Source organism: Schistocerca cancellata, chromosome 5 (assembly GCF_023864275.1).
Source record: "Schistocerca cancellata isolate TAMUIC-IGC-003103 chromosome 5, iqSchCanc2.1, whole genome shotgun sequence".
NCBI classification, from domain to species: Eukaryota; Metazoa; Arthropoda; class Insecta; order Orthoptera; family Acrididae; genus Schistocerca; species Schistocerca cancellata.
The window spans coordinates 136,630,917-136,653,567 of NC_064630.1; the positions used below are offsets into that span (position 1 = coordinate 136,630,917).

At 41.2% G+C, this 22,651-nt stretch overlaps 1 protein-coding gene across 3 annotated transcripts in view; it reads right to left on the reverse strand.

The window, feature by feature from the left end:
• Positions 1-22,651, reverse strand: part of LOC126188158 (tetratricopeptide repeat protein 30A) — a 149,082-nt gene that overhangs the window by 115,214 nt on the left and 11,217 nt on the right. For 2 of the 3 annotated variants that reach the window (XM_049929668.1, XM_049929670.1), the window contains exons 2-3: positions 14,244-14,309; positions 7,041-7,250 (exon numbers count right to left, since the gene is read on the reverse strand). In XM_049929668.1, the coding sequence (XP_049785625.1) occupies positions 7,041-7,250; positions 14,244-14,309 (276 nt within the window). The remainder of the gene's footprint in view (positions 1-7,040; positions 7,251-14,243; positions 14,310-22,651) is intronic. The other variant, XM_049929669.1, reaches the window with a different exon arrangement.

The window sequence follows — 22,651 nt, forward strand, 5'->3', positions numbered from 1 at the left end:
TGCATATCTCTGTAACTTGAGGCCAAGGGTTTGAGTCTCCCTTGTTGGTCAACTCCTGTTGATTGGCCATTAACCACTCCCAGAAAAGGATTACAGCTAAGTGCAACACTGCTTAACTATGGCCATCGACTCCACCCATATGAACTCCAACCATAATCCCATCTCACTTGTGGCATAAGCACTTGTTGCAATCTATCTGAAGCACAACCTATTGCTTAGCAGCTGAGACCAAACAATAACTACAATTAATACAGACAGAGTGAGGGTAGGTGCAGATGTGCTCAACATCAAGTTCACTTTGCTGCCTCTATGTATGTTGCCTGCCAGGGTGCCACAGAATCCATCACCCAGTCACAGAGAAACAATGTCTTTGGCACACTCACAACTTATTGATATTAATCAGTACATGGATCAAACTTCACCGTTCAATGAAATATGTTTCCAACTATGGATAACTTGGCTGCAGAATTCTGTATCTTGGGTTTTCATAAATATTCCACCTCGAAAATCACTCCATTGTTGTTCTGAAGATTCTTACCATGCAACCCTTTCCTCATCAGAGAAAAGAGGAAAAAGTCATTGCGAGAAATGCCAGGAGAACATGGGAATGAGGTAATATTTGATAGCCAAAAGAAGCAGCTTGTGTGATTGCGTCCTTTCCAGAATGAGCCAGGGTATTGTCCTTGGACAGCTTCTTGTGACACTTCATTTTGACAACCTGCTATAACCTTGTCAGGGGATTTCAGTAGCATGTTCCTGGGCCACTTATGAGCACAGTTCCTTACCATCACACAATAGCAGTCCCAGAAAAACATTCAGGATTACCCTGCCGGATGGGGTTGGATCTCTGTCTTTTTCAACAGTGCTGAATCCATATGTTCCCACTGCTTGCTTTTCTCCTTTGTCTATGGGTCATAATCATACACCCAGAATTCGTTTATGGTGGTTAGGTGGCTAGAGACATCATCTGGACTGGACTGACCTGACCTGACAGAGCAGCAACATTTCTGCTGCTAGCTTAGTTTGATGGACTTTTGTAACAAGTGCAAGCAGTCACAGAATTCATATGGCAGTGACTTTTGTCATGTTCAAAATGTTGTGTAAGGTGTCAAAAACTGATTCATGAGTGATTTTAACTTTTCCCACTATAGCCTCGATTGTGATACGCTAGTCTTTCAAGCACCAAGACCTCCACTTCACTTCCTATTCCAAGTACTTCAGTATTTCACACAGAGATGGTTTGTCTCTTCATTATTTGTCATTTACGTTGTGCTGACCACACTGGAAGTACCTGCACCATCTACCCACTGTGTCATACAATGGAGAATTGTTGCTGTACACTTCCACCAACTCAGCATGAATTTTTGTAATGTTGTTCCCATTCAAATGCAAGAAACCAATTACTTTATGATACTCCACTTTATCAACTGACTGTGCCATTTTGTATAGTTTCTTCTAGCAGCATGCTATAGGGCTGTGGTGTGGCGGTTTCAATGTATACCACAAATGCAGGCATGTACCATTAAAAAAAAAAATTATTTACACAGCTTTATTTTTGATCAGATAATTAAAAATTATGACTATCTCTCATACATTAACAAAATTGCTAGTTTTCCCCTGAGCAGTAGTCAAAAGGAAATAATAATAAGAAAATTTTCTCTCTATTTATGTTTTTCCATAGCTATTTTGCCAATGGTGTTAATTGGTAACTCTAGACCAACTCATGTTTCGTGTTTCTTCTCACTGACAGCAACAACATGACAACACATGAAGGCTGGTATGTATATGAGGGTGGGACTAGGCAAGAGTGTAATCTGGATACAAAAACAATACACGAGTCAAAGATGGTCAAATCTGTTATTAGAACAGTAAAATGTGATCATGATGATCATTAAATTTTTTTAACATGACCTTATATGTGATTACGCAAGAGATCTTCTGTTCATATGCCATATTCAGTTAGTTACTAGTCCCATAGATCATATTCACCATAAATGTTATGATGTGGAATGTGACTATACACACTGGCCATTTATAATTGTTTTCTACAAAACTGACTGATTACTGGTACTTATATCCAAGAATTCCTCTATGGTATAGAAGGTGTTGTTAAGGAGAAACTTACTTAATCTACATTGGAGAACACTTCTGCTATCTATCAGACTTTAATTTCCATAGGTAGATTTTTAAAAAGTTTTACAGCTGCATATTCCTTCTGTGCAAGAGTTAAATTCATTAAATGGTAATGCACAAAATTTTTCCTTCTAGTGTTGTACTTGTGAATATCTCTGTTATTCTCAAACTCAGATGAATTGTTGATAACAAATTTCATAAGTGCATAAATGTACTGGGGACAATATTCTCAGCTGCTTAAAGAGTTGTGTGGATCCCATGCACAATTCCCGTTTCTTTCACTGATGTATAATGAATTTTTACTTTTTCTGGCAGTCTAGTTATTTATTCAGAACTGCAAAACTTTTTGAGCTTAAATTCACCATTCTATGTACTTTTATTCTGTGACTGTCTTCAATACTTTCAGTACTTACAACAAAGGATGATTCATTCTGAAGCAAACTCGTTACAGAACATCTGTCATATTCTCAATGGTCTCTGAAGTACAGCTATTTGATACCTACAGTAGTGCAAAGCTGGCCAAATGAATTCATAGATCACTCATGGAGAGATATGCACATCACTAAATGGATGGAGTGATGGGCCTTGCCATTTCAGATTGTTTGATTTATACGTGGGTTGGAAAAATTTACTAATGTATTTCATATTCTATGCTGTCATGCCATGAGTATTTAAACATGGAGTGTTTGCTTACACAGTGTCTGTTGACAGTCACTGCAGTTTAAATGGGAGGGATTTTATTTGAGAATACCTATGCCAGATTCCTGAATGAAAAATTTCTCAGGGAACAATGTTTTTGAAGGGCCTCAACACACTTTGCGAATGTGGTTTTCCTCCCATTTTCCATGTTATATAAGAAGAAAAAGGGGGATAAGACTGGACAACGTCCTGTAAGACACAGAAATTGTAGCACAACACAATTAGGAGATAATTAGAAAAAGAACACAAGCTTAAACAAGACACGGATAGGAAAGGAAGTTAGCTGTATCCTTTTGAAAGGAAGTATTCTGAAATTAACTTTAACTGATTTATGGAAGCCATGAAAAACATAAATCTGCATGAGCAAATGAGGGTTTCAATCCTATTCCTCCCAAATGCAAGTCCAGTAATCATAAGCATCTTCCTTGGTTTCTACACAACTGAAGAATCCAGAAAATTAAATGTGGCACTCAGTACAGAAGATCATATCAGCTATAAGGAATTTTGTGAATTTATAAGTGCCAAGGATGTACTGATTTTAGATATTTCATTTCCTAATGATCAGTTTACCACTGATGGAATCAACAAATGTTATAACTATCATACATATCTCAGTAGAAATTCAGAAACTACTGTGGATGATACATTTCAACCTGGTTTTTCAGTTTACGTAAGGTGTTGCATCACTGATAATCTACTCATTGGCCCATACCCTGAATTGAATCTTAATGAATCACAGCATCTGCAGTTCTTTCACAAAATGTTGCTTGAATACTTCAAGGACATTCTTTTGTTAATGAAGCCTAGTGTGTGAGGAGGTGTGTACTCACATTGATTCTACAGAATACCCTGGATAGTTTTTCCATCACTACAGTGAAGTTAGTACAACCAGGACTTCACACCCTAGCAATGCTTGAACCATTTGCAAGGAGTACTGCTGTTTGATGTTACAATGTACTGATACTATACTCCTTACTCATTACTAGCTTCAGGAATTTTCTTAACTGAATGTGCCTTTTCTCTGGTGGAGGCACTGTCTTGCTATATACCATTAACAATGCCCAAGTGCTATTGGTCAAGTTCACAGTTAGTATGCGGAGAGTTGCTATTGCAGTTATGTACAGAGCAGTTGCACAAATCCATGTCACAGAAAAATTGTTTGAAGAATTTGTTAGAAAGTATGATTACAAGTTGAAAGGATTATGTTGGATAAAAGGATAACAGTGATTTGTGATTTGGTTTATTTGTAGAAAGGCAGAAATTGTTTCTTTTGAGGCAGATGAGTTGGTGCAGCTCCACATTAAGCTGTGACCCATGGGCCAATCCATGCAACTCCAGTCCAACTGCCAACTACTCCCACTGGCTTGCAGATGGCCTATACTACCTGGATATTCACATTTGAGGCACCATCCAACAAAGATGCCAGAGCACCAGTGCTGCTATTATGTTCAATGCCCCTATTTGATGCTGCATCTTCAACTGCCTTGGCAGCTCCGGCTGCCTCCAACACCCCAGACCTGACTGCTCCCACCAATATGACTACTCTTGTTGCCAAAGCTGTCACTATTGCAGCCTGAGATTTCTGACACTGTTATCACTGCCTCCTGCTGGTATCAGATGATCCATTGTCCCTCCTCTGAGACAGTAAACTGTAGACTATCACATACTATGTGGCACACCTTTGGCCACTATCCCCCCCCCCCCCACACACACACACACACACACATCCGTCCACATGTAGCATAAAATTGGAAGCTCCTAGAGGTGATGGGCAGGCACTTCACTGTTGACTTTGGGACTGCCCTCTCTTCTCCATGTGTCAGATACTCCCATATTTGCAGAGCCTCAATTACACTTGTTTATATTGCTGGTGACAATCTCTGCACTTTCCAATGGACTGCTGTTGGATATTTTGGATAGACCTTAGTACTGCTCATCACAATCTGCATGATCCTGGTCATGCTAATTTTGCACCAGTCTTATTATGTAGTGGATTGGTGTACTAATGAAGTTCTGTCAAGCAGGCCAGATAAGGTAGTGCAGTTTTCAAGTTTTTGTTCTTCAGTGCACAAAAGCTTGTGCACTACTGTATTGCAACCTGACTGAATCACAGTGTCACAACAATGTAGCTCACGCTCGCTCGCTCGCTCACTCACTCACTCACTCACACTCTCTCTCTCTCTCTCTCTCTCTCTCTCTCTCTCTCTCTCTCTGTGTGTGTGTGGGGGGGGGGGGGGGGGGGGGACACGCATGCACATGCGATGCGTGTGATGGTCATATTCCACAACTGCACAATGGTAAGTTGTTTATTGAGGAAGAAATCCAAGTGTCAAAGAGATGTGCTTAACCTAGAGGTACTTTAGCAGCACTTCCAGGTCACTTCTGTGAGGAACTATGCCACAGCCAGTTAGCAGACATTGCCAATTGTAAACTGTTTCCTTCATTTACACTCACTCATTCTCTCACAGACCCCTGGCCTCTTGTCTCAGCAGTGAGGCACTATAGGAATGACACATTGTTTTGCTGTAGGTGTTGTGAAGATCTTCTTCGCTGTTGCACTAGTCAGTTCACGGTTCTGAATTCTGTGTGCCCTAGTACCCAGTATAATTTCTTCAGGACTGCATGCATAATGGATGGTGAATTCATTTGGTAAGTAAGTCTTGAGGGCGTGGTTGGAGCAATATATACAGCAGAAATGTTTGTCCCCTTGTTTATACCCATCAGTTTATATTGACATATAAGGAGTGTTCAAATGAAAAGGCACAAAACATTGTAACAACCAAACCAGTTGAAATCTGCTTTAGTTAGTTTGGGATAATGTAGTAAGACATCTAGGAATGTGAATGTGGTGTCCAGTATGGTTGGATGCATGTGCCACGTTCCTTTAAAAAATCAAAGCTGTGACCTCAGCAGGTAAGGTGCTGCTCATCATGTTTTTCGATGTCTGATACTCTTCAAAGTATAGGCCGTTAATAGTGACATGTACTGTGAGACACTCCGTAGCCTATGCAAGTCCATCAAGAGCAAACAGTCTGGCCAGCTCACAAAGGGAGTGATTTTACTCCACGATAACGTGTGCCCCCATATCTCCAAGGACATGAAGAGTAATGGTCAAGTTCACGCGGGAGAAGCTTGAGCAACCACCCTACAACCTGGACATGTCACCCTCTGACTTCCACATGTTTGGTTCATTAAAAAAAAAAAATCTCAAAGGGAAGTGCTTAAACTTGAGTGACAAACTGAAGGTACAGTGCAAAACCCACTCCTGTGACAGCCACAGGAATTCTGGGAACTGGGAATCCTTTAGCACGTAAAACGTTGGGATAATTGTGCTCAGCCCTTTGGTGATCAAATTTTTTTTAAAAAAAAAAGGGACTTAAATTATACCCACAGTGTTGTTTCATACATTTTCTTTTGCAACACCCCGCATACAATTTTTGTACTCATTTAAAGTGCTGTACACATTTAATTTGGAAATTCAGTTGAGAATATTTCTGGTCTTATATTGAAGTACATCTAAATAACTGAGTCTCATGAGTATCTGGGATTTCCACCAAGATTTGATACACAGTACTGTGTCTTGCTTCCTACAGATCCTGATAGCCTTATGCATTTCAAGTGATTTATGAAAGCAATTTGCATGGGGAGGTAATCAACCAGACAGAATGTTCATGACTGTGGATCAAAGAAGACATTGCATGTCTGCTGTCATGTAAATAATTGTGGCTTATCAGCCTTGGCACAGAGATTGGTCACAGAACCATTTTTATAGGGACCTGTTGTCAGCTCAATTCCCTTAACGTAGACATTATACTTGATGTTTTGTTGTGTAAGTCTTGCTGATTTATGTGCCTGCAGTCATAATCCAACCATGACCACAAGAAGGATTCATAAGACTGGACAAAATAAACCATGTCTGGTCACAATTATCTGTGGCTAAGGCACTTCACGAAGTCCATTGTCTTAAAGTACCATAATTGTTGAGTACTCAGAAGTCAGAACAAGAAATATTTATTGTGGAAATTTAACTATGAGTGGTTCATTTAAGATTGTTTACTGTGCAAAGAATAAAAATATGTAAAAACTGATCAAATTTAAAACTATTGCAATTTTTACATCAGCCCTACAACACTTACAAATGTGTCTAAATCCTACACTGAACACAATTTTAAACCACATTGTAGATTAATTGAAGCACATGTATCTACCTTGGTGGTATATGCTGGATCATCTATCTGAGATGTAACTTTCATAGCCTCCTCATACAGACAGGCCTGATACAGAGACTGAGCATAGTACAATTTGTACTCTGTTTCTTCAGGGACAAGAGCTGTCAGCTGCTCATAGCAATCTGCAGCATTTACAAAATCTTGAGTATAGAAGTAACAGTATGCAAGCAATGAAAGTCCAGCTCTTGACTGAAAGAAAACAAAAAGGAAAGTCGTGATAGCACAAAAATACAGTACTTACAGAGGATATGTCTGCACATAATTACACACATCTGACAAGAACAACTTTCCAATCTGTAAAGGTAACTATTAGTTCAAATGACTTGCAAAATATAAATTACATAATCAAAAATGCAAACATTTTTGAACAAACAACATCATTCAACTGACATCCTTCAGTGTCAATACACTATTAGAGCCTTTTTCTGGGTTATTAAGTCTTTAAGAGAGATGTGTGGGCTGCTGAAATGTTTAACTGAAAATGGAACAATACAGAGAATGGAATCATGTTAAGCAAGGTTGAAGCAAATGGGAAAAGTATGCTGATGACAATGAATTGACTTATTTATAGGTAAAGTTACAGAGGCCAAGGTAAAAACCAAAAGTGACATTAACACATTTGTTTGTTGGCAACTCCCCACTTACTTACCATCATTTCACTTGCAGCTATAACCCAATAAAATCAAGCAAAGATATTTCTAATACAGCCTATTTGACTGATATAACAATCTCTGTTGCTTGATGTAGTAAATATTGCTAAGGTTCTTGAAGGTAGCTTTTCAGCAGAGCATGCTAAAGACTGTTGGTACCTGTACGTTTCATCTTCCCCACAATAATGATGAGGTATTCCTGGGGTCCTCCATAAACAGTCAATATCACCATTTGAAGATGCAGAGGAGATCATTTAGGTGAATGGACCAATAAGTTTGCCAAGAAGTTGGTTAAAGATGCAAGTCATTTTCATTTTCAAGGCAAGCCATCATGGAAATGCACATAACTATATATCTTTACTGCTGACATCAGTCTGCTGTAGAGCTAAGGAACACACATTATGATTCCATATGATAACTTTCTTGGGAATAGAAAATATTTTCTGGAGTGATAGTCTGGCAAGTATCAGGAGGGCTTCTGTGAAGTTTGGAAAATAGGAAAGAGATACAGGCAGTATTGAAGCTGGAAGGGCAGGTCTTGAGTTGTGCCTGGATAGTCCTGTCCTTAAGAGCATTGCCTGCACAGGCAAGGTTCGATGTTTGAATCCCAATCTGGTACATAGTTTTAGTGTGCCATGATGTATCAGCACAGTGTGCATTCCACTACAGAATGAAAGATTAATTCTAAAGTATACAGTCTGCTCACATCTAGACATGGATCTTATCTCAGTAAAAGATGATTTCCCAGTAAAGCACAAACCATAGTAATATTCATGGAGCATGATGCTGTCCTCATGTAACATAAAATGTACAAAAAAGACTGATGAGAAAAATTCCCAATGACTCAGCATTGCAGGCTTGCCTTGTACAAATGCATTTGATGTCAATAATAAAATCATAACTGCAGAACCAGACCAACACCAAATGATCATTCTCTGGTCCTCCAATGGCAGGTTTTGTCACTGTTGCATAAGGGGCACTGGGAGATAGCAAATACACAAGCCACACTTACTTAATGCTACGCATTTGTCAAGCGTGTGCAGAAAACCAAGCACCACCATGTACAGTGTTTACACTATGGACTATTCCCCTGGCAATGAAACAATTATAACTGTGCATAAATCTTCTGAAAATCAATTTACCTACTTGTCCTGATATTTTATCAAACCACCCCTGCATTAATTGTATGTAGGCTCTCGTGGCTGGTGCTTACTCAAGTGAAAACTGATGATGATGTTTGGTTTGTGGATCATTCAATAGTGTGGTCATCAGCACCCTAACAAAGACCCAATTCTTACACAGTCCAAAGTTTTTTTACACAATCCAATCTAGCCACTGTGATGAGTGATGATGAGAATGAAATGAGGAGGACAATACAAAAACCAGTCCCCAAGCAGAGAAAATCCCCAACCTGGCCAGGAATCGAACCCATCCCATATGTAAATCCCATATGTAAATGCATTTACATATGTCTGCCAGTGTCTGTATATGTGCGGATGGATATGTGTGTGTGTGCGAGTGTATACCTGTCCTTTTTCCCCCCAAGGTAAGTCTTTCCGCTCCCAGGATTGGAATGACTCCTTACCCTCTCCCTTAAAACCCACATCCTTTTGTCTTTCCCTCTCCTTCCCTCTTTCCTGATGAAACAACCTTGGGTTGCGAAAACTTGAAATTTGTGTGTGTGTTTGTGTGTTTTTTATTGTCTCTGTCAACATACCAACACTTTCTGGTAAGTTATAGCATCTTTGTTTATATATATATAAGATATTAAGTTTGTCAGATATATTTCCAGCACCATAAATTTGCTCCCACGATTCTTTTTTTAAAAGATTTCTAAATATTTCAATATTCTGATCATTGTAAGATCTGGTCTCATATGTACTTGTCAGTTTGTTGGCCTTATCACATTCAATATTGAAGCTTATGGTTTGTCCATAGTGGTCTCCAAGTCCAGTCTTTATTATTTCTGCTTTGTAATGTTGTTGATAAGAGTTAATTATTATTTGGTCTATTGTGGATTTTGTAGAGCAAGTTTCTTGTGTTGGGGAACGTATTGTGATTTTCAATTATAAGAAAGTAATAAGAGATTCAATAGTTCTGTTCTTCTTTCATGGCTTTTGCTAAAGTCTATAGTGAAATCACCGCATATGAATAGTTTTTGTTTATTTTTTACAGTTACAATTAATGTTTCTTCCATGGATTGAAGAAAGTTTTTTATGTCTCCATTAGGATATCTGTAAAGGCATACTACAGGTGTTCTGTGTAAAGGTAATTCTATGGATGATATTTCAAAATCCTTTTCCCTATTTAGTGTCTTTAGCTGTTCCGTATTTTTGTAAGCTTTTTCTGGCGAAGATGCAGTTTCCACCACATTGAAGATGCTTTCTACAAGTGTAGGCTGCCAATTCACAGTTTGTTATGTTCCCTGTTTGTAATATATCCTCTCTTAACCAGTGCTCATTAAGATATAGCATAGAAGCACCATTTAATTAATTTGAAAGCATTAGTTCCAATTCTATTAATTTTTTGCACAGAGACTGAACATTCTGATGAAACAGCATCAAATTATGAACAATTTTTTCTGGATTACTTGGTTGAGCACTTACCTTTGCTTTGCTTTCTGACTTCTGTTTTCATTTTTTTCTAGTACCAGTAGATGATGTTTTACTGGCAGAAATATATCTAATATTTTTTGTAGTCTTATTTAAATTATCACTCCCTTTACTAAAAGTCAGTTTCCCTTGTTTTTTATAAAAACACTCACATCTGCCAACACTTTACTGCAAGGTTTTGATCCTAACCTATTCAGATGAAGTCCCTTGTCCTAGACACTTACTGATGACAAACTTATTAAGATCTAAAAATACTGCCCCTAAAGTACCACACTGATTTCACACCCAGTCATTTATCCTGTCAATGTAGCTATCACTCACGGATCTTCGGTGTAAAATTCCACTTATCACTATCTTGGATCCAGGATAGGTATCTTTGGCTGTTCTGATTGTGTTTCTTGTTTCGCTGATCAGCTCACTTTCACTGCAGCTGCGAAGAGAATTCGTCCCCACATGCACAAAAACACCTTTATATGTTTCATTGCCAGCCATGGTTTCACCTTCCTTTGCATTCCATTTGGTACCCAAAATGTTTTTCAGGTGTTTAGTCACCTGATGTAGCCTAATCCCAGGTGGAGCATCAATTTCACAGTTCGGGACTTTGATGATTTTCATAAGAGAATTGCCAAGTAAAAGAAATTTGTTTTCGACGCACTGCTTCTCTTCATAATTAGTGGATCTCTTTATGTTTCTTTTGTTTGTCCATTTGTATATGTTTGTTGGTTTCACACGATTCGAGTCCTTTTTTTCTTCATTTCAGCATTCATAGGATTATTTCCCGTATTTTGCGTCGTCTTCTGAGAATGACAAATTTCAGGAAAACTCATTATTATTCATCAAGTTAGAGCAGATACAAGGCCACATTACCATCTGGTGGGTGCAACATGCCCTTGATCCACAATGTCTTTGTACCAGTGGCAGTCTTCCCTGAAGGTCATACATGCTGCCGGGAGGCAGTCAGCTGACAAGGCATTGATAATTCTAGCTTGATGGCAGCTGGCAGCTGTTGCTAGTGTAGCATTCCTGCAGGCTGGAGTGACTGTCTTAGCACAGCCAGCACATTGTAGGCAGAGGCTTCATTGGATTCCATTGGGGCCAGACAGAGTCAAACCTTGGACCCCATAGAGCGTGGCTAGTAGCCTCCTGTGCTGACACACAGGTCCACTGAGCTCCATTGCTGAACTCTTTGCTATCCCTTCACTGCTGGTAGGCAGCTATTTGTAGCACCCTTGCATCAAGATGTTTTGCTGTCTGGCAGCAGTGACACACACGGGTGATTGATGCAATGCTGCACTGACAGGTCATTATTTGAGTCTTACCATACATTGATGTAATGTGTGAGATAGTATGCAGGTCAATTGTGTCATCACTTGCATGCCTTTGGGACTGTAAGTGGGTCACTGTGTCACAAAATTCTTTGGCATCACAGTATTCCATCTGCATCACAACACTTACATGCACATCAAATGAGTTTGCACACTATAGGTTCTATTTGTAAGCTACTTGATTTGCTCACTGTATTGCACAGTTAGTTATCTATACAGTCATATGGATGTCTGAAGATGGAGTTACATAACTTTAAAACTGATAACAACCACACATGTAAATGGCTGACAGACGTAGGGGAATTACAGGCAAAGTTTAAACAGATTGTAAATTAGGTTCTGGAGAAGTGTAGAGTAAGAGGATTAAGGATGGAAAAGATCCACTGTGGTCTAATGACAAAATTTGGAAAATGTTTAGGAAGCAGAGACTGTTGCATCCTTCACTAAAACGAGAATGAGCCAATGATGACAAGCCAAATTACAAGAAATTTGTGTGTCTGTAAAAAGATCGATGTGCAAAGCGTACAACAACTTCCTCCAACATACCTTAGCAAAAGACCTTTCTGAGAACCTGAGAAAATTGTGGTCCTATATAAAACCGCTAAGTGGGTTGAAGGTTCTGTCCAGTCACTTGTTGACCATTCTGGTTTGGCAACAGAAGACAGCAAAAGAAAACTGAAGTTTTAAATTTTGCATTTTAGAAATCATTCATGCAGCAAGACAGTACAAACATACTGTCATTTAACTGCTGCAAATAGTCCTGTATGAAGAATGTGGTAATAGGCATCTCTGGTGTACAGAGGCAACAGAAAAAGTTAAAAATAAATACGTTGCCAGTCTGGATGGAATCCCAATTCAGTTTTATGGAGAGTACTCTATGTCATTGGTCCCTTACTTAGTTTGCATTTATTGTGAATCCCTTGCCCAGCACAAAGTCGCAAGTGACTGGAAAAAAGTGCAAGTAACTCCTTTATACAATAAGTGTAAAAGAATGGACCTACATAGCTATAGACCAATAACCTTAACATCGCCTTGCTGCATAATTCTTGAACCTCTTCTCAGATTGAATACAATAAATTCCCTCAAGATGGAAAAGCTTCTGTCCACAAATCAGCTATGATTTAAAAAGTATCGCTTTTGCAAAACTCAGTTCGCCCTTTCCTCACAACACACTGTAAACCACAGATGAAGGGCAACGGGTGGATTCCATTTGCCTAAATTTCCTGACAGTATTTGACACAATGCCCCACTGCAGACTGTTAATGACGGTATGAGCATTAGGGATAAGTTCACAGATATGGGAGTGGCTTGAAGACTTCGTCAGTAATAGAACCTACTATGTTGTCCACAACAGCAAGTGTTCACCAGAGATCAGGGTATCATCAGGAGGGCCCCAGGGAAAGGTGACAGGACTGCTCTTATTCTCTATATACATAAATGATCTGACACACAGATGAGCAGTAATCTGCGGCTATTTACTGATGACACTGCGGTGTACAAGATGTTGCCATCATTGCATGACTGGAGGAGGATGCAAGAAACTTAGACAAAATATCTAGTTGGTGTGGTGAACGGCAGCTTACTATAGAAAAATGTAAGTTAATACAGATGAGTAGGAAAAACAATCCTGTAAAGTTTGAATACAACATCAGTAGTGTGCAGCTTGACACAGTTATGCTGATTAAATATCTAGGAATAACATTGCACAGCGATATGAAATGGAATGATCATGTAATGATGGTAGTAGAGAAGGCGAACGGTTGACTTCAGTTTGTTAGGAGAATTTTGGGAACGTACAGTTCATGTGTAAAGCAGACCACATATTGAATACTAGTGGAACCCATTCTTGAATACTGTTTGGGATCCTCACCATATAAGATTAAAGGAACATACTGAAACAACCCAAAGATGGACTGCTAGATTTGTAACTGGTAGATTTGATCAACACATGAGTGTTACAGAGATGCTTGATGGACTGACATGCTTTATGAAGTCAAATGGGAATCCTTGGAGGAAAGACAATGTTCTTTAAGTGAGACACTGTTGAAAGTTTACAGGACAGGCATTTGAAGTTGAGTGCAGAACAACTACACTACTGCCAACATACATTTTGCATTAGGAGCATGAAGATAAGATTAGAGAAATAAGCAGTGTAAAGGCAGCCATTTTCCCTCACACTATTTGCGAGTGGAACAGGAAAGTAAAGACCAGTAGTGGTACATGGTATCATCTGCTATACACCATACGGTGGCCTGCAGACTGTGTGTAGATGTAGATGTTAAACTTGTATTAATGGCAGAAGAACTTGTAGCTGAATGCAGCAGTAGTGCACTGAAATCACACTCAGATTTGATGCTACATTCAGAAGAATTTATCAAAAAAAAGTAATTTGTCAAATCATCCACATTCAGTATTTTTCTATCACACATCTCATTGGTTCACATGGTATATTTTTGGAGGAATGTTAAAGTAAACCTATACTAACAGTTACTCTTTCAAGATTGTTATTCAGTTAAAAACATCACATAGACGAAAATTGCACTACACTACTCGTATTTTCTATGTTTTGAATGAAGTGAACGAAAGTGGACTTACATTGGAATTTGTTCGTAAAACATTGTTAAGCACCTGAATAGCCTCTCCATATCGCTGGTCCCTGATCTGAAACCACAAGAGGAAAAAAGTCTATCAAATCAAGTATTTTGTAAAAATAGAAAGTGAAAGCCTCAGTTCAGAATAACATAACGGCTGTTGCACACAGCTGTTTCAATATCAGTAACATGGAATGTCATCCCATTATATATAAATACCACTAGGCACATTTATAGGGAAATTCTATGTCAATGCTGAGAGCTAGTTATTCCACAAGGAGAACAATGCAGTATCAAAACCTGGGAAAAACATTTGATAATTTTTGTCTTGTAATGCAAAATGGGATTAATAATTAAACTCTGTCTCAGATTTAGATCTTACTTCTACCACAAAATTAACTCTCATTATGCTTTAAAACTTCTTTACATATGACAAACACTGACAGACAACCCAGAACTGAATAAAATGTTTCTAAATAGCTATTCACCAAATATAGGAAGCAAGGGGTAGTGAACAGGCCATTAAAAGATAGGACATTGGTTACCTTCCATAACATCCTTTCCCGTAGCTAACAAAGTTATTCCAATACCTACAGTAATTATTGTACAGGAATTATAGCCGATTTCTGTGTGACATTTTATGTCCTCTGTATGAATGGCCATCAATAAACTGTATCCAAGAGCAGAGTTGACCACTCAGTGGCTGAACACATTGTTGAACACACGGTTAATTTCAATAGCTGCTTCAAAAATCATGCCCCCTGGATCCTTACCTTAACCACAGTTTCTCTAAATTAACATAGATAAGAGATGTCCTTGCAACACATCCTTCAATCCCGTAATCCACCTTATCCTAATTTCCAATTGCTATGCCATTATCTCATTCACCTAGCATCCCTCCCTCAAAGCCATCAACAATGCTTCCCCAACCTTCCCTCCCACTTTGCACCTCCTTTTTCCCCTCATCCACTCCACCCAAAACAAATCCTAATCCTAGTCTAGGCTAGCAACTTTCTCAATCTTGTTTATGTGTCTGTCGCTGACACAGCACCTCAAATATTCAGTGAGTTGTTACCTTTATTCCTTATATTATTTCAATATCTTAGAAATTAATCAACATGTAGCAAATTGATGTGGGGCAATGAAATATGATGATTTCAATTATGACAGGTCTTGAAAACCAGTCATGAGCAACCACATTCAAGGCTGAGGTACCAAACCTCTAGCCAACCTCCTCTTACCCATTACACTAGGTTTCAGTTTCACTGAGCGACTCATCCTATCCAGTGTAACCAGCAAAAACAATGTCATTAACTGTTGTTAATTATTATTTTTATTTATTTATTCCTCACAAATTAAAGTCTATTATCTGGGAAGCTACACAGGCCATACAGCTCAAATTTTTGTGGATGGTACAAACTGTATATGTTAATTATTTATTCCTGCTGCTTATAAACATTAAAAAATACAAATTCCAATAGTACAACTACTTTCTACCACTACAAATCTATTACAAACTCTTTAACCAATTACCCAACTACTAACACTATTGTTGGTATTACAGATTCTACTCTGTTTATGTTAATTTATTAGCACACATAAAAACAAACTGTAGATGGCTGTTTCTACTACTCGAAACCCTCATAGTACCCCAGTCAACAACCATAGTCTTCTGGATTCTTTGGGCATAGGGCAGCATGTCAGCAGTGTTTCCACTTAATATCTTAGAATCCACACTTATACAAACATGGTGAAACTCTTGAAAGCCAATTCATCCAATGGTAGCCAATCTCAGTTGCACTCTCTCCATCTGTAGATTATACTGGCTAGCAGAGTGTTGTGACTCGCCGATTATTCAAAGTGCTGCCACGCAATTACGCGCGTCCTCTACGTGCGGCGCTGTCTGCCAGCCATGCAGCAGCTGCGCCACCTAAGCGGCCAGCCGAGCAGCGGCCGCTAGACTGGGACTCAGTGCTCATTCGAATGCTAACGTGTACACATGTCTTAATTGTCAACTTACTCTGTGACTTATATGTGTTGTATCATTCCGAAATATATGTGTTAAACTTGAAGTTCTAACAATTGGCGACGAGGTAGTGGATTTTTCCTTTTCACCGTTGACTCACAGGGTTCCATGGCTACTGTCGAGCAACTATTGCAAAATCTCCTTGAACAGCAAACGCTCCTAACAGCGGCAATTTGCGATTTCGTCGCAGCGTCAAATGCGGGGCATTTCTCTTCGTTGGGTATACCTCCTTTTCCTCCTTACGACGAGACGGCGGAAGACTGGTCTGATTATGAAAAACGTCTTCGACAGCACTTCTTGGCATTTCATGTCACGGACGAACAACCATGTAAGTCTCTGTTCCTTTCCTGGATTTCACCTCAAATGTATCGGTTGTTGTCGCAATTGGCTCCTTTGAAGGATCCTGCATCTTTGTCCTTTGCTGAAATGTGCTCACTTCTGTCTGTCTATTTTCAAAAGCAAACGCATGTGGTAGCCTCTCGTGTTGCCTTTTATCGTTGTCAAAAACAGCCACATCAATCCTATTGCGCTTGGGCTGCTGAACTTCACGGCCTCAGTCGAAAGTGTCAATTTGTTACTGACGTTCACAAAGAATCCTATGCCGATTCCATGGTACGGCATGCTATTATCCGGTCGGCACCCGACAAAGAAGTTCGGCAACATGCCCTTCAGTTGGCGAATCCGACTCTAGATGAAGTTCTCTCCATTGTGCAGTCTTTTGAAATTTCTTGCGCCACTGGGGCGCAAATAGAGGCGTGGGGTGATGTCGGGGAAATACAACCTCTGGGCGCTGTTGACGACGCGTGCAGTGCGTCTTCGCCGGCCGACGTGGCCGCAGTGCGCTCCCACACGCAGCCTCGGCCTAGCCGTCAACACCCCGCTAAGAAACTGCAGCAAAACCCCCGGCAACTTCCTTCATGTCCGCGGTGTTTTATGAAACATTCACGCAAGGATTGTCCCCAACATTGGGCTTTGTGTCGCAATTGCAAAAAGAAAGGTCATGTGTCTTCCGTTTGCAAATCCGACCGCATACATGATGTTCGTGAACATGACGCTGATTCTGATTCTGTGTTGTCTGTCAATTGCACTTCTTCCCTTTCAGGGAAGTTGTTCCTCACTGTCCAAATACTTGGTCGAGATGTTCGCATGCAAGTGGTTACCGGTTCTGCTGCCACTATAATTAATTCTCAGACGTATCTTCAGTTGGGTTCTCCACTCCTGTCACCTGTCACTCGGCAATTACGGATGTACAATAAACAAAATATTTCTCTCTTGGGACAGTTTAATGCTGAGATATCTTACAAATCCGTCGTTTGCACTGTTCCCATATTTGTGGTCGACCAGAGCAACACAGAAAATCTTTTTGGTTTCGATGCCTTTCGCGTTTTTGGGTTCTCCATAGATGACTCTGTCAATATTGTCTCTGATGCTATTCCTTATGCTCAACTGGATTCCTTGTCGACGACATTTTCGTCCCTTTTTTCTCCTGGGTTAGGCAGTGCAAACGACTTTGAAGCTCATATCACACTCAAACTCACTGCTCGGCCTAAGTTTTTTCGGGCTCAGCCCATTCCTGTGGCCCTTCGTGATCGGGTAAAACGGGAGTTGGATCGTCTCACTACTTCAGGGGTCTTGCTTCCTGTCACTTTCAGTGAGTGGTCCTCTCCTGTCGTTGCTAAGCCAAATGGTGATATTCGTCCCCGTGGCGATTTCAAAGCCACTGTAAATGCTCAATGCCTCATCGACACTTACCCTATACCCCATCCTGAAGAACTGTTCACTAAACTTGCTGGAGGCCAGTATTTTTCTAAAATTGACCTGTCAGAAGCTTATCATCAACTTCCTCTCGACGCTGCTTCCCGGCAGTTTCTGGTCCTTAACACGCCTTTTGGACTCAATCAATACCAACGCTTGCCATTCGGGGTTGCTAGTGCCCCTGCTCTCTTTCAGCAATTCTTGGAACAATTATTGCTCCCTGTCCCTGGGTGTATCAATTACATGGACGACATTGTTGTCACTGGCTCCACCACTGAAGAACATCTTCAAAATCTCCGCACACTTTTTCATGTCTTACAGACTGCCGGTCTTAAGTGTAATCTTCAGAAATCACAATTTTTTCAGGCATCTATCACATACTTCGGGTTTCAACTCTCTCGGGATGGTATTCGTCCGCTTCAACAAACTGTCGCGGCGATCGATGCCCTTCCTCGCCCTACATCTGTTAAGGAACTGCAGGCCTTCTTGGGGAAAATAGCATACTATCACAAGTTTTTATCGTCTGCGGCTTCGGTGGCTCAGCCGTTGCATCGCCTGTTGCATAAAACCATGCCTTTTCACTGGTCCGCATCATGTGAAGCGGCTTTCCAGAAATTAAAGACTATGCTGAAACAGGCCCCGTGCCTGGATACTTATCGACCTGGCCAACATCTTGTTCTTGCCACAGACGCCTCTCAATACGGGGTCGGTGCAGTCCTTGCACACCATTTTTCTGACGGTTCGGAACAACCCATTGCTTATGCCTCCAAAACGCTCACGGATGCCCAACAAAAGTATTCTCAAATTGAGAAAGAAGCTTTGGCCATCATTTATGCTCTTCATAAGCTTGGTGTTTTTCTCTATGGCTCAAAATTTCATCTTGTTACGGATCACACACCACTTGTTTCCTTGTTTCATCCATCAATGTCACTTTCCGACAAGGCTGCACACCGCCTCCAGCGTTGGGCTCTTTACTTGTCTTGTTTCAATTATGAGATTCATTTCCAGCCAACGGCTCAACAAGCAAATGCTGATGCTCTGTCTCGCCTTCCCATGGGTCCTGATCAGGCATTTGATAGGGACGAACTTCTGTGTTTCCACCTGGATGTTACCGAGCAGTGGGTTGTGGACGGGTTCCAAATCACTGGGGACAGGCTGGCGGCTGCTACGGGTTCTGACCCTACCCTCTCCCGGGTTTTACGCTGTATTCAGAAGGGTTGGCCCGATCGCCCGTCCGCTAAGACTTCTGATCCGTTACAGAACTACTACACTTTGCGCTACCGCCTCACGGCTAGGAATGGTGTTATCCTCCTCTCCACTGACAATGCTTCGCTGCGTGTTGTGGTACCTGCGTCTTTGCGTGCTTCGGTCTTGCGCCTCCTTCACCAAGGGCACTGGGGTGTGTCTCGCACAAAATCTCTGGCGCGCCGTCATGTGTACTGGCCTGGCATCGACTCTGAAATAGCATACATGGTCGCTGCCTGCGGCCCTTGTGCGTCCAAGGCCGCTGCCCCGAAGTCATCTTTGTCACCGTGGCCTTCACCTGAGAAGCCCTGGGAGCGCATTCATGCTGACTTTGCGGGACCCTTTTTAGGTACTTATTGGCTCCTCGTAATTGATGCCTACTCTAACTTTCCTTTCATTGTCCGTTGCACGTCACCTACCACCGCGGCAACCACCAGTGCTCTCGCCCACATTTTCTCTTTGGAAGGCCTCCCCTCTACTCTTGTTACTGATAATGGTCCGCAATTTGCCTCTTCCGAATTTGCGGATTTTTGTGCTCGTCACAGTGTTATGCATGTCACGGCCCCGCCGTTCCATCCACAATCCAACGGTGAGGCTGAATGACTGGTCCGCACATTTAAGGCTCAGATGCGGAAACTTCTGACTTCTTCTGCTGCTGCTGATGCGCTTCTCCAGTTTCTGGCGTCTTACCGTTTCACCCCCATGGGCGACCACAGCCCGGCTGAGCTCTTATATGGCCGACAGTCCCGCACGCTACTTCATCTTCTGCGGCCTTCCACCTCACAGCCGCGGGTGCCTTCACTTGGCCGGTTCACCACCGACGACCTCGTCTGGGTACGGGGATATGGCAGGCGGCCAAAATGGAGCCCGGGCCACATCTTAAGACACCGTGGCAGACGCCTGTATGAAATCCAGATGGACACGAGTGTTGCAGTGCATCATTTGGGCCAGCTTCGGCCTCGGGTGCCAGCAACGCCTGTTCCGAATGCCGCCACACCACCTTTGGCTCTACCTGACGCTCGGGATCTTGGCATCTCTCAATACTCACAACGCAGCCCTCTCACTGTCATCGCGATGCCAGCACCAGAACGGACGCCACCAGGAGACGTGCCCATGCAGGAACCGGAGGACCATCCTCTGTCAGAGCAAATCTACTCGCCTCCTCCTCCAACGGACGCCGACACATCGCCCAAGTCTCCTGTCATATCAACTGGACTGGCCGCAACAGGCAGATTGGTGCATGGGGCCCCAGCGGATTCGACCCCTACATCTCCTGTCATCTCGACCCGTTATCATCGGGGACACTTCCGTCCGTACGGGAAGCCTCCTCCTCGAGACTTTACGGCGAGTCAAACGCCTATGGACGTTAGCCATCTCCAGGACACCTCCATCAAGACCAGTGCAATAATTTCAAAGGGGGGAAAAGTGTTGTGACTCACCGATCATTCAAAGTGCCGCCGCGCAATTACGCGCGTCCTCTACATGCGGCGCTGTCTGCCAGCCATGCAGCAGCTGCGCCACCTAAGTGGCCAGCCGAGCAGCGGCCGCTAGACTGGGACTCAGTGCTCATTCGAATGCCAATGTGTACACATTTCTTACTTGTCAACTTACTTTGTGACTTATATGTGTTGTGTCGTTCCGAAATATATGTGTTAAACTTGAAGTTCTAACACAGAGATGGCAACATCCTGATGTGTGGTTGAAACCCTTATAAAGCCATTCCTGGCCTTCCTAGATGCCGCAGATGCAGTACTGTCTGAGATGTACCAGGCTGATTTTTTCTTCAGTGCTCCTTTGCAATCCAGCATCCTTAATACCTGATGACCATTACCAGCTCCAAATTTGTAAAGTCCGCAATCCATAAAGTGTGCTCTGGATGCCTACATTGCAGCAGGTACAATTATCATTCATCTATATTTTGATTTTGTTCAGAGGTAAAGCTTACGGGCCACAATTGGCAGGTAATGTATCAGTCTGCTCAATGAGTGAAGAAATCTCACTTTTAGTCTCTCCCTGAAGTTTGGGAGCAATTTATCTGTTTTCCTGTTGTGCCTGAAGTGTTCCGTTCATTTTGCCACAGCCTGTATTAGCTTTCTCATATTGGCCTCCGTTCCAGCTATCCTTTGTACTTCCATTTCACAGCTTTTCTCTAACCAATAAAGGGCTCCCAGTTACCTAATTTTCAAGTCCAATGGGCATACTCTCTGAACTCTTGTGACTACCGAAGCTGACTTTACAAGCTGCAATACATCCCAAATGCTCACATCATATCCTATAACTGATTCTAATATAGATGGGTCAAATGTTCTGATTTTTTCGGGGGATGTCATACTTGTCTATTTGCAGTGGCTAAAATTTTGTACATCACATTATAAATTTTAACTGGTGTTATTTTAGAATAATTTTTATTGGTGTAATTCTAGAATTAGCAATAGCAAACTTGATGTAGCAGTAGTTTGCAAAGGACTCATACGACAGGCCATATAGGTATTTATTCTCACTAGGCCTAAAACTAAACAGATGTGAACTATAGCACATAGTAAGAAAGATACGCAGAATAGAGAACTGCTTGGAAAACTCAATACTTTACAGTTATTTTGAGGCTGAAAATGGACCAACAGTAGCAGCTTACCTTATTCTATTCATTTTTTCTCTGTTCTGGAAAGTAGGAAATTTCCACAATTACATTTTGTTTCATGATTTCGAATCAGTTTCATATAATGCCCTCTTTGTATATTGTCTAACATTTTTGACATGACTGTAAAAACATTTTGAATGGTTCACTTATCTTTTACACCAGGGAGCCAGCAAATAATGTGTGATCTACTGGAGTGCTGGATAGAAAATGCAGTACAAGTAAAAAAATTAAGGTCTCATTGTTGTACACTGATAAATTACCATATACGTGGAATCCTTAGATAGAAGGAGAAATTGGTTTGCAGATTAACTGTTTCTAGTACCATGCATGCATAATTGATAATAAAAGTTCAGTGGACAACAGTTAATCTGTAAACTATTAAAGTTAATGGAAATAAGTCTGAAATTGTTGTTGTTGTTGTTGTGGTCTTCAGTCCAGAGAATGGTTTGATGCAGCTCTCCATGCTACTCTATCCTGTGCAAGCTTCTTCATCTCCAAGTACCTATTGCAACCTACATCCTTCTGAATCTGCTCAGTGTGTTCGTCTCTTGGTCTCCCTCTACGATTTTTATTCTCCATGCTGCCTGCCAGTGCTAAGTTGGTGATCCCTTGATGCCTCAGAACATCAACCGATCAGTTCTTCTAGTCAGGTTGTGCCACAAATTTCTCTTTTCCCCAATTATATTCAGTACCTCCTCATTAGTTATGTGATCCACCTATCTAATTTTCAGCATTCTTCTGTAGAGCC